The 13,188-nt window shown below is 33.4% G+C and overlaps 1 protein-coding gene across 1 annotated transcript; it reads left to right on the plus strand.

Annotated features, from left to right (window-relative positions):
* The first annotated feature begins 6,546 nt into the window (after window positions 1–6,546).
* Window positions 6,547–8,641, plus strand: LOC133779398 (patatin-like protein 3). Its single transcript, XM_062219367.1, has 6 exons — window positions 6,547–6,772; window positions 6,904–7,082; window positions 7,167–7,359; window positions 7,475–7,636; window positions 7,735–8,049; window positions 8,152–8,641. Exons 1-6 carry the CDS (start codon window positions 6,638–6,640, stop codon window positions 8,380–8,382), a joined length of 1,215 nt encoding a protein of 404 aa, XP_062075351.1. The 5' UTR covers window positions 6,547–6,637; the 3' UTR covers window positions 8,383–8,641.
* The last annotated feature ends 4,547 nt before the right edge of the window (window positions 8,642–13,188 follow it).

The raw sequence follows: 13,188 nt of genomic DNA on the forward strand, positions 1-13,188 counted from the left end.
AAAAATTACCGTTTGTTTGGTGATTATGATCATGTAATTAATGTTTGTATTATTATTATTATTATTATTATTATTATTATTATTATTATTAATTTGTAATATCAATGTTCTTAAACTAATTAATTAAGAAGGTTTCTATATATATAGGTGCAAACAAAATAAATAATTGGAAGAAACAAAATTAATTAATTGGTTTCTTGTCTTTTTGGCTTTTTGCGTGATCATTAATAAATATTCACATGGGAAACTAGTGGAGATAGAATGATCAGAAAGGGATATAAGGATTAATTGGAAAAAGTAGAGACATTGGTATTAATAATGGGCTGATAATAAAAGGGGCTCTGGTATGGCTGCTGGAGATAGAATGATCAGAAAGGGGCTCTGGTATGGTGACCCCAAATGAGAAGGACTAGGACTGGTTTCCACATAATTAAACTTCTTATGGGGATGACTTTCGTGTTCAAATGTGTGTTTTATTATTAACATGAAATTATTCAATAATTAGAACCTGTTTGGAATTTAAACCTTTTTTTTTCAAGAAAAAAAAACCAATTTGAAAATAAGTGAAATGGTATGACACTGTTCTCATAATATAATTTTTAGTAAAAGAATAAAAGAACAAAAATAAAATATAATTGTTTTCAATATTTTTTTATAAAAAAATATTATTATATATATCTTTTGTCATTTTTTCTCATGACTTTTTTATTTATTTAATTTTTTAAAAGTAAAAATAGAAGGATACTTTCGTCCTTCAAAAATTCATCTCACTAAAATATTACATTATTTTTTTAATTAAAAAAAATAATAATTTAGTCAATTTAACATTCAAATTCTATTTCATGATTACGTAAATAAGATACACTACAAAAAAAAGGTTCAATACCGAGAACATTATACCGACAACATGTCCTCGGTATAGACATTTTATATGCGCGGGACATTTTCGCGGTTCTGAATAGCTTTAGTTGCTATACCGAGAACCTATACCGAGAACATGTTCTCGGTATAGGGTTTATAAATATCACCCTCAGCCGCGAAGCCCCTTCTCCTTTCTCTCTGGTTTCTCTGGGTTTTCTCCGTAACCTCCGCCTCCCTCCGCCGATTATAGCCGTTTTCCTCCATAAACGCTCGGTTTTAAGCCCCAAAATTGCCAAGGGTGAAGGAATTTCTGTGTATTTGTTGAAGGTATGGTTTATTTATTCATTTTATATATATATATTTATGAAATTGTATAATGATATTTTCTAAATTTTGTTTGAAGGTTGGGCATTCGGTTTTTGTTGGACTATAGGGATTGCTAGCAAGATATTGAAGGCATTGGTAAGTTTTTTTTAATTTTTCTGTATTTTTTAAAATTTTTTTCAATTTTTGAATAATTTATGTTTTTTTATATAAATAATATAATATTAATTTTAATAAAAATCTGAAATAATTATATTAGATAGAATGTGTTTATTTTTAGGTTTTCAAAATAAGTATTAGTAAAAATGATATTAGGAATTAGAAAATTGTTAAATGATTAATTAGTATATTTTTAAAAATAAATTCTATGTTGTTTTGGTGAATTTTATGTGTATTAAACATATTAGTAAACATATTAAATATTTGAGTGTTAAATTGAAAATTTTGGTGGTAATGTTAGTATGTTGTTGTTGTCAATTTTAAATTTTTTGCTTATGTTAGTAGTAAAAATTCATATTTTATGAATATTGATGATTAATTTGTTGTTGTTAATTTTTAGTAGAATTTTAATATTTTGGTTAGAAAATTGAATAATTAATAAAATTTAGACTAATAATTATAAATTATATAGTCGTTTAAAATGTATTTGTAATGCTCTCTGCATGATATGGGTCTGGATATTTTTTATGTGTTATTTGCAGGATTTTAAATTTTGGGATATATGAAAATATAATCGTTATGCTGCCGAATTTTTTATAGAATTGTAAAATTTAGAGATATTGTGAATATTAGTAGAAGTACTCAATAAAATTTCTAATTTAATAAATAGTGAATTGATAAGTAAATTAATAATATTTACACTGAAATATATTATAGTTAGATATCATAAAACAACATAATTAACTTCAAAGAGCATAAGACATTAAAAAAACATATTTAATTTTATTTGCTTTTTTCTTTGGTAATAAGAAATTATTACCAAAGATATAATAGCGTTATTATCACCTAGTGATAATATTATATTTTTTTAGTGTTCATCACAAGAAGCCTTAGACCCGTTTAGAGAGGGTGAGTCATTGAAGACTCTTACATTTGCCTCTCTCTGAATTAGGACACACACAAATTGATTGTAAGTTTGATGATTAGTGTTCTGTGCAGTGCTACATTCATACAATGTCGATCGACAAGAGCTGGATTAATTTGACAGATCGATTATCCGATGAGTATGAGGCTGGTGTGATGGATTTTCTCCAGAGAGCTCGGCAGTGCGTTGACTCAAGGGGATTGGTGAAATGTCCGTGTAGGAGGTGTGTCAACGTTGAATTTCAGACGATTGATGTATTAGAAAATCATCTTTTTGTAAATGGTTTTCTACGGAAATATACCAATTGGCATTGGCATGGTGAGGATGAAATAATACCAATGAGAGCTCGGATAGATCAAAATGATGAAGATGAAATGATGGATGTTCTCAATGATCTTATGCAAAATGACAATGACGAACAAGCGGAGAATGAGCGCGGTCAAGAGATACCTATAACAGACTACAGAGGTAGGCAACATTATAACGATTTGTTTGCTGAGATTGAGACTCCATTATTCCCCGGGTGTCAAAATTACACATCATTGAATTTCCTAGTGAAGTTAATGCATTTCAAAGTGTTGGGGAAAATTCCCAACAAAATATTTGATGGAATGCTGGAGTTGTTACATGATGCATTTCCAGCCCCAAATAAGCTTCCAAAATCGCATTATGCAACGAAAAGGTTGTTGCGGAAACTTGGATTGGGCTACGAGTCAATCCATGTCTGCAAGCATGATTGCGCATTGTTTTGGAAAGAACATGCTGGGAAAAACAAATGTCCTGTTTGTGGGGAGGATCGATGGGTGGACAAGAACACCAAGGGAAAGAAAGTGCCTCATAAAGTGATGCGTTATTTTCCTTTAACCCCTAGGTTAATGCGAAAATATGCATCGAGGCACATTGCTCAACATATGAGATGGCATCACGAGCAACGTATAAAAGAAGATGGTGTATTGCGTCATCCTGCTGATGGGAAAGCTTGGAAGGACTTTGATCGAAATAATCCAACATTTGCAATGGAACCCAGGAATGTGCGGCTTGGATTGGCTGCAGATGGATCCAATCCCTTTGGTAATATGAGTCTTTCTTATAGTATGTGGCCGGTAGTGTTGACGACATATAACTTGCCACCATAGTTGTGCATGAGAGAAACTAATTTCATGTTGAGTTTATTAATTCCGGGACCTCATTCGCCAGGAAAAGATTTTGATGTTTTCTTAAGACCATTGATTGATGAGTTAAAATAATTATGGGTGACTGGTGTACAGACTCAAGATGTAGTCGATGTCAGTTTCTTCACTCTTCGGGCAGCTTTGATGTGGACCATAAACGATTACCCAGCAAGGAGTAGCCTTTCTGGATGGACTGGCCAAGGTTATCATGCTTGCTCTACTTGCAATGTGGCATCACAGAAATGTGTAGGACATCCCACTAGTTGAAGAACAAGCAGAGGATGTGGAAGTAGATGTTATGCACGACACTAGTTCCTCTAATTTCCAATTATTCATTGATCTTGGACCGTTGCCACAAATCAGCTTTGAACGTACGGGGGCTCCATTACAATTTGTTGAGATAGATAATGTTGCAATTGAGGAGGAGAGGGATGAGGAAATGGAAGAAGAAGAGGAGGAGGAGGAAGAGGAAGTGGAGGAGGAGGAGGAGGACGTTGAGATTGAATATGAAGATGATGAAGAGGAAGATGAACACATAGAACCCGATGATGATAGTGAAGATTATTATAGTGATAATTAAGTGATAATTTTATAATATGTTGAAGTAATTATTTTTAACAATAAATAATTTTATATAGTCATTTTTATGTGATAAATGTAATTTTAATATCGATTAATTTGACAGATATGGCTGATGTTATTGCTCAATCTCACAGGGGTGATGGTGGAGGATGCGATCCTCCACGTGGACCGCCAGATATCCCAGCTGATTGTGAACGAGATAATACTTTACACATTGATATACTCCTTAAAATTTAACAATTAATCCATATTAATTTTAAAAATATTGAATTTGCATACAATAGCGCCTCCAAATAAACATGGACGCCATAAAGGATTGAACACGCGGGAAAAGAGGGAACAGTTGGGGCGTCCTCTCCCTCTCGAGTGGGATGTGCGGGGGAGAACATATAAAGAGATCGGAGAGTACATCTCAAATTTCTCAAGAGAGCTCGGATTACTTGTTCGACAGTACACAGATCCGGACTGTCCTCAATGGTCAAAAGTACCAAATGCCTCGAAAGAAAGAATACTTGCACATTTGGAAGTAAGTAGTTTATGTATTTTTATGTTAATTCTCATTTTATGTTATATATCATATTTACTAATAAATGTTTGTAAATTAGGATGATTTGTTTGATATTGGGCGTACTAGATATGGAGAAGGGCATATGCCTGGGATCTTGAGAGGCATTGATACTTCGTGTGCTAAAAAGTATTCTGACTGGAAGTACGATATTAAAGAGCATTTAACGATTAATGGGCCACAAAATCGTTATGGTGGTTGCACAGATACGCAGTGGCAAAAAGCAATTGAATTTTTCCGACGCCCAGAAATTACGATATTAATTTCTTGCTAAACTTAACTATCTTAATTAAATATATTACTAACGATAACTTTTTGCAGAAACGTTCTGTGGTCAACAAGGAAAATAGAAGGAAACTGAAAGAGCTTAGCTATGGAGGTTCTCAGTCAATTCCAGCCCTGCGCTATAAAAAAGTTAGTTAATTAATTATTTTTTTAGTCAATCCCACCAGAAAGGATATGGACGTATCCTTAACATAAGGGACCGAACTCCATTTGATTTTCGTCCTTCACAAACTAGAGATGAAGAGTTGTCTGAGATGAGAGAGCGTCTTCGACAGTTAGAGGAGCATGTCCGGACTCATTGTATCACCCCGGGATCTCAATTTGCCCCACCACCACCCGATGATCTCGATGTTGGAGCACCGACTCAGTAGGACTTTTGTATGAATTTTATTACAATTGACTATTACATTATCATGTTTAACACAACTCTTTATTTTGATTCAGCGAACATACTCTTATGTTTTTATTTATATGTTTAATATAAGTGTTTTAATTTTATTCTATTTTTTTATATTTAATTCAAATTAATTAAATAAATAAATAAATATTACAAATATAAAAAAAAATTCTGGAAAAGTCTATACCGAGGACATTGTCCTCGGTATATACCAGCAGGATGTCGGTATATACCAGTACGATGACAAATTGGGGTTGGTTGTACCGAGGACATTTGTCACTTTCTACCGAGGACATTGTCCTCGGTAAAACCTATACCGAGAACATTTTTAATGTCGTCGGTAGAAATTTTGTTTTACCGACGCGGATGTACCGATAACTTTCTACCGACGACATTGTCTCGGTAGAGGTTATACCGAGGACTTTTGGGCTTATACCAAGGACATTTGTTCTCAGTATAGGCCTTGTTTTTTGTAGTGATAAAAGGATTATCATTCTCTTTTCAATCACTTTTTTGTAAACAACATAATAAAAATTATAATTATGATTCTTTTACATTTTATTCCCATTCATTTATCTATTAATTGGTTTAGATTCTCAACCTCGTGCATAGAAAATAACAACGTTATCACTAGGCCACATGTTCAATAGTAATTTTGGGCTATTTATATTTTTTGTAATATAAATATATGTTAGAACTTGGTTCTTATAAATTATAATCTATCTTAATAATATATCAAACATTACTATATAAAGGTTATCGGACGTTTAATTAAGTACCATGATAAGCTTATTTAGCTTGCACAATAGAATAGGGAGAGAGTTATTTGTTATACGTACGTACACATGTATAGTATATGCATGAGGCTCGACACACAACATTTTGAAGCTGCTGCATGATGGGATAGTGAGACCATAAACATAACTAGAAGATAAAATATATTTATTATTATTATTATTAAATACAAGTGGCCACCAGAGGTTGGTCTGGTGGGACCAATATATAATTAATTACAAATTCATTGAATATATATGTGACGATCGAGAAGTGCATTCTATGAATTACTTTTGATCGAATCAACCATGGCGTTCTACCTTGAATATTCAAGGCGTGGTATTACGCGCCAAATAGGACCGTAAGAAATCTTGCATTAACGGTATCAATTTTCTGATGACTTTTTACCGCCATCCCAACTTGACGGGAAAAATCATATATATATATATATGTATATATAAGTAACATAGATGTTTTGAGGAGATAAGCGTCAAACACATATTGAGTAGTGTGATAATTAATTAATTAAAGAGAGGCAATTAGAGCACTTGTTTTTCTTGCTTATTCAATTTTTCGATCGAATCATAGACATAATGGTGAGTACTACTTCTGCACCTGTTTCTGTTTCTGGTAAGGGAAAAAAGTTCACAGTTCTGAGCATTGATGGAGGTGGTGTTAGAGGCATTATCCCAGGCACTCTTCTGGCTTTTCTCGAATCCAAACTTCAGGTAACTAATAAATCTTTCTGTTTTGTAACCTCTTCTAAAGCTTTAACTATCTATAATCATATCATCAATTCATATATACATATAACTTAGTGAATTATTACTCATGAGAAAATTTTATGACTACGTACCAGGAATTGGATGGACCAGATGCAAGACTTGCAGACTATTTCGATGTAATATCTGGAACAAGCACTGGTGGCTTAGTCACCACCATGCTTGCAGCTCCCAACAAGGACAACCGACCCATGTTCGCTGCTAAAGACATCAACGACTTTTACTTACAACATACGCCTAAGATTTTCCCTCAAAGGTAACATATTATAATTATAACTATACATTTACATATATACTATACAATAATTCTCATGTATATATATATTTGTGTGTGAAACAGTGGGAATTCTTTCTTTGGATCGATATCAACTTGGATGGACACCTTAACGGGGCCTAAGTACGATGGAAAGTATCTTCATTCGCTTCTAAACAGTCTACTGGGCGATCTCACTCTCAGCCAAACCCTAACAACTATAGTTGTACCAGCTTTTGATATAAAGCTCGTTCAACCTTGTATTTTCTCCACCAGCGATGTAAGCTATATACATACAATAAAACGACGATGTTAGCTTTATTTACGATATATGTGTATATATTTATAAGGTCATAATAATAATTAATTAATTAACCATGCATACAAATTCGCAGGGAAAAGAAAGTTCTTTGAAAAATGCTAGACTAGCAGATGTTTGCATCAGTACCTCTGCAGCTCCCACTTTTCTCCCAGCACATAGTTTCACCACTAGTGATGACAAGGGAAACACTCGTAGTTTTGATCTCATTGATGGTGCTGTTGCTGCAAATAATCCAGTAAGTCTATTAATTTTCTTTTTGGACCAATATGTATTTATATATATATATGATCATAATTATTATTAGTAACTAATTATGTTTATTATCAAATGCAGTCTATGCTGGCGATTAGTCACATCACCAGAGAAATAGCAAAGAAGAATAACAAAGAAGATGAGGTTGTTGATGAAGAAGCTGCCATGGATGGAACTAGTATGCTAGTGCTGTCATTGGGAACAGGTGCAGCTAAGCTTGAAGAGAAGTACAGTGCTGCCACTGCCTCCCAATGGGGTCTCATCAATTGGATTTTCGACAATGGCAGCACACCCATCATTGACATTTTTGCTGATGCAAGTTCTGATGTTGTTGATTTTCTTGTCTCCACTCTCTTCCAATCTCGACATCACAAGAAAAATTACCTTCGTATTCAGGTATATAATTAATAATTTTTTTTACTAATTAGCTAATTAATAATGACACTACAGTACATGATGAGGACTTGTTATAATTGTTTAATATTATTGTATGTTCAGGATGATACATTGGTTGGGAATGAGTCATCGGTCGATATAGCGACTACTGAGAATCTACAAAGACTTGTGGATATTGGAACAAAGCTACTAGAGAAACCAGTTTCGAGGGTAGATTTGGAAACTGGTAAGTATCAGATTGTTGAAGGAGAAGGTACTAATGCAGAAGCTCTTGTCAATTTTGCCAAACTTCTATCCAAGGAGAGAAAATCAAGATTGATGAATACAAAATGATCATATATATATGTGTATGTATACGTAGTCTTGTTCTTTTTTTCTTTTGGAAAGAAAAGTAATTTTTAAATTTATTGTGTTTTCTAATTGAATTAGTAGAGATGTTAATTGAGATATGTAAACATTCCACGCTCAGTTGTATGTAATTTTCATTTTTTCTATTAATTTTGATGATTGTAAGTTCGAAATTTCAGTCTATTAATTAGTTCATTCATTTGGCATTCGCAATGGCAAAATAACAAAAATCCTCTTTACATTATTGCAAATGAATGTGAATCCCTTATATGTTATTGATGAGTGGAATATATATATATATATATATCTTCTATATAATAAGTGTGTAGATAAAGTAAATTTTTTGTTTTTTAAATGTTAAATTTAGCAGAATATTCTTATATTTAACGGTAGTTTGTAAACACTTAAACTTAAATAAAATAAAATAAATAATTAAAAAAATTAAAATATGATATTTTTGAGATATTTTACAATGATAATTATTTAAAAATAATAAATAATTTAAAAAAATTAAAATAAGATATTTTTGAGATATTTTACAATAATAATTATTTAAAAATAATAAAATCATACGTTTTATAACTTAAATAAAATTTAATTAAACATAAACTCACTTATTAGAATAATACCATATTAAACATATAATATAATCTACTCTGAATTAGCACCAAATTACTTTAAAAAAAAAAAAAAAAAAACTAGCAAGAAACTTAAATTTAAAATTCACGTATAATATTTAATATTACATTAAACATATAATATATAATCTCTTGTTGTCATTCCCAAATTCAAAAACGAGAACAAACATGAACTTAAACAAAAACAAATAAATTATTTAATTAAAATAAGATATTTATTTCAAAATTTATATGATATTAATATAAATTTAATAAAAATAATTAATAAATTCTATAAATAAAACTAAGCAAACATGCATATTGTACGTTACTTGTATCTAGATCTAAATATACCTAATTTATTGGCATATACTCAACCTAGCAAAACACATTTTGCATTAATTAATGTAAAACGCCATTTAATTATATAAAATAATATGTGTATTATGTCGCTTATTAATTCAAAACACTGTCAAATTAAACCAGAGCTAAAAGAAGAAGATATATTCTAATCAATTCAATATTTAATATATGTAAATAAAAAAAATATTAAGACACATTTTAACAAAAACAGAGCAACCGATCTATGTATTTAAAAGAGGAAATTTGAGTTTTTATGCTTAATGAGGTGTCCTTAATACAAAAAATGTTAGGCATTCTAATCATTTAAAAAAAATGTTAAATCTTTTGATAATACACATCTCAAACTTGTAGATCTTGAAAAAGTACCCAAAATAAAAAAAATCACCCCAAACGGACACCGAGTGAAAAATTACGCATCTTTCAAGAATCGCAGCGAACACCATCGAACTACTATCGAACGTCCATCGAACCACCATCGAGCAACATCGATTTTTTCATGAAAATATTGATTTTGAAGGCCCCCTCGAGCTGGCATCGAGCACCATCGAACTACGTCGATTTTCTACAGATTTCAAAGTTTCAGATCTGAAAAAAAAAATCACAAAAAATCATGCTCAGATCTATTCGAAATGTAGTATTTTAGTGTCCTAAGTGAGGAATACTTTCCGTTATATTGATTTCTATTATATTTTACTTTACCCATATATTTTTTTTTAGAGAGAAAGTTGAGAGGAATGGGTTGAGGGTGAGAGAGGGAAGAGAGAAGAGGAAGTAGATGGAAAAAACTATGAGAGTGGTATTTTAGGTATTGTCAAATAATTGGCATTTTTTAAATGATTTAAATGTCTAGCATTTTTTTGACTTGTAACCCCTCATTAAGCATGAAAACTCAAAATTCCCTTTAAAATTAAACGACAAATAAACATAAATAATAATAAAGGAAAGCAATTGTACATGCACTTTGCATCACAAGGGTAAAATACATTAATTTATATCTTAATCAATATAAAGTACATAATTTGGGCCCATTGGGACAGCTTGGGCATGGCCAAGCCTTACATCTGTCTATAGTATTTTAGCTCGGACTGGTCCGCGTGGGCTTCTAAGGAGATCCTGGGGACAAGATCTGTCAAAGTAGTGGCAGTACTGTTTCCTAGGAACAGTGTATGTTCTGTGCGTACGCTCTTCTGTAGGTTAGTTGAACAGATCAACTTCCGTGTTTCTCGGGGACATGTCAACGTCAGGGAAGATCAGGCCTACCCTACCCGGAAGTCTAGTCTGCGTTCATTTACTAATATCCCGGTGTCTTTACCGGAGTCTCGGTTCAGTCACCAGGACTCGGGTTCGTTTGCCAAGATGGACATTATGACACTGAAAATCTCCCCTGGATTCTTGACAAGGTCTATTTCCATCGACTAGTTAGTCTGCTACCTCTATTGGCATCTCGGAGAGGATGCAGGTTGGTTAGGATTGGGAAGATGAGTCTGACCTGCATCTTAGTCCCGGTTCCTTCGTTATGGTCGTGCCCATCGAACGTTGTTGAGCTCAACGATGATTGAGCTATCAGAACTTCTCCCTTCCCCGTTCATTGGGCTCAGGATGGATCCGGATCCCTTAAAGAGGACCCATGGACCCACTGAGTCAGGCCACGTGTCACGGGTAGAAAACAAGGATAACATATAGTATTTTGGAAAATGGTATTGATGATGACTTTGGGAAATATATGTCCTTTTACTTTTAGACGAAACTTTTGGCAAATAATATACCACCTTTTTGTTGAGATCATAATAATATTCCTAAGGGCAACAAAACATAGCAATGTTGCATTCCGATGTGGTTCAACATCTCTTTCTTCAATTGCCAAAGAATCTTGAACCTATTCTCATCAAGTCAAACCCATGTACCAAACACCCCCTAATAGTCATCAATTGATCAACACCTCCCCCTTCACGTATTCTGAAGTCAATGAGGATTTATTTTCTTTTATTGTTTAAAATTGACATCTTCAACTACTTATTCTGAAGTCTTGGCAAATCAATAGTCATGATTGGGATCTTCCTGTGTTGGCACCCGATCAAAATCACCTAGTTGGCTACAAATGTTGAAGTTGAGTATAGCATACTCTTAACATAATAACTCTATGACAACACCAAATTAAGGTCATTTTGGGATTTCTCACAATGATCATAGCGCTAGCAATCATCGTCACGTTTGAAATTTTGCAATGTTGTTGATTGATGGAACCAAATTTACCCTAATTAATTGGATATTTTCAATTTATTTATTTTGTTTTTTTGGGTTTGATTTCTCTATGATCATACTAATTAAATACGAGTTCAATTAATATATATTAATAATGTGAGCTGTTTCTTTGTAAACCAAAAAGTGAAGGAGGAATGGGAATTAGAAACATTATGAATTGGAATATTGCTGCCATTGGGAAATACATTTGGGCTGTGGCTAGTAAGAAAGACAACCTTTGGGTTAAATGGGTACACAATGTGTACATCAAAGATGAGGATTGGTGGGCTTACACTGCCCCGGTGCAAAGTAGTTGGTATTGGAAGAAGATTGTGGCTGTCAAAGAGCAATTTAAAAGTTTTATTAATGCTGGCCATTTTTCTCAGCTTGATTACAGTATAAAAAAGGGGTACTTGCTGCTGTGTCCTTCTCAATCTCGGGTCTCATGGAGCAATGAGATTTGGGGAAGACTTAATGTCCCAAAGCACAGTGTCATTCTGTGGTTGACCAGGCTGGATAGGCTGAAAACTAAGCAGAGACTTTATAAAATTCGAATCACTTCTGATAGCAATGTTTATTATGTAGGCAAAGTGAAGAGAATATTGAGCACTTATTTTTTAAGTGTCCATTCAGTAATAGGTGTCTATCTAGACAAATTTTGAGAGATTGTATTTGATTGAAAACTCAGCTCAACGAGCTCTGTGCAATTCATTAGATATATAGCCATACGACATTTACAATTCATGAGCATATACAATACTCCAGTAACAACATGACACGTATACTAACAGAATTACACAAATAACAAGGCATAACAGAATTTGGTTGAGCTGTTGAGAAGAAATTCTTGCTTCAGGACTCCCTCATTCCCTGCTGCTGCTCTCCTTGTCCACACCAGCTGATCCTCCTTCCTTAACTCCACCCCTTAAACGATATGGTGACTGAGTCACATTGAGTATGTGTATCAAGTATTTGAAGCGAGGAGGTGAAAGACCTTTTGTTAGGCAGTCGACAATCTGCTCATGTGAAGGCACATATCTAACTTCTAACTTCTTTTCCAACACTTTATCCCTTACAAAATGCACATCAAGTTCGATGTGTTTGGTTCTTGCATGATAGACGGGATTGGAGGCCAATGCACTTGCGCTTTGGTTGTCACACCATATCACTGGCGTTGATCTGCACTCAAATCTTAGTTCTTTCAATAACTCTTGAAGCCACGACAACTCAGCCGCAAGATGAGCTAAGGAGCGATATTCGGATTCTATGCTTGACCGTGCTACAACACTCTGCTTTTTGGAGGACCAAGATACTAACGAATCGCCAAAGAACACACAGAAACCACCAACTGACTTACGGTCATCAGGGCAGCAAGCCCAATCAGCATCAGAAAATCCTATGAGTGTGAGATTATCACTTGGCATTATATGAATTCCATGATAAACAGTACCTTTTAAATATCGAAGGATCCTCTTAGCTGCATTCCAGTGAACATCAGTCGGTTGTTTGAGAAATTGGCTGAGCTTATTTACAGCATAAGAAATATCAGGTCTAGTGTGGCTGAGATATT

The sequence above is a fragment of the Humulus lupulus genome, chromosome 1 (assembly GCF_963169125.1).
Source record: "Humulus lupulus chromosome 1, drHumLupu1.1, whole genome shotgun sequence".
NCBI lineage: Eukaryota > Viridiplantae > Streptophyta > Magnoliopsida > Rosales > Cannabaceae > Humulus > Humulus lupulus.

What these genes read in the sequence shown, in the direction of transcription:
- LOC133779398 (XM_062219367.1), top strand. Translation starts at nt 6,638, where the DNA reads ATGGTGAGTACTACTTCTGCACCTGTTTCTGTTTCTGGTAAGGGAAAA. An exon ending in TTCTCGAATCCAAACTTCAG is followed by an intron (nt 6,773 to 6,903) that starts GTAACTAATAAA and finishes ACTACGTACCAG; the next exon opens with GAATTGGATGGACCAGATGC. An exon ending in GTATTTTCTCCACCAGCGAT is followed by an intron (nt 7,360 to 7,474) that starts GTAAGCTATATA and finishes ACAAATTCGCAG; the next exon opens with GGAAAAGAAAGTTCTTTGAA.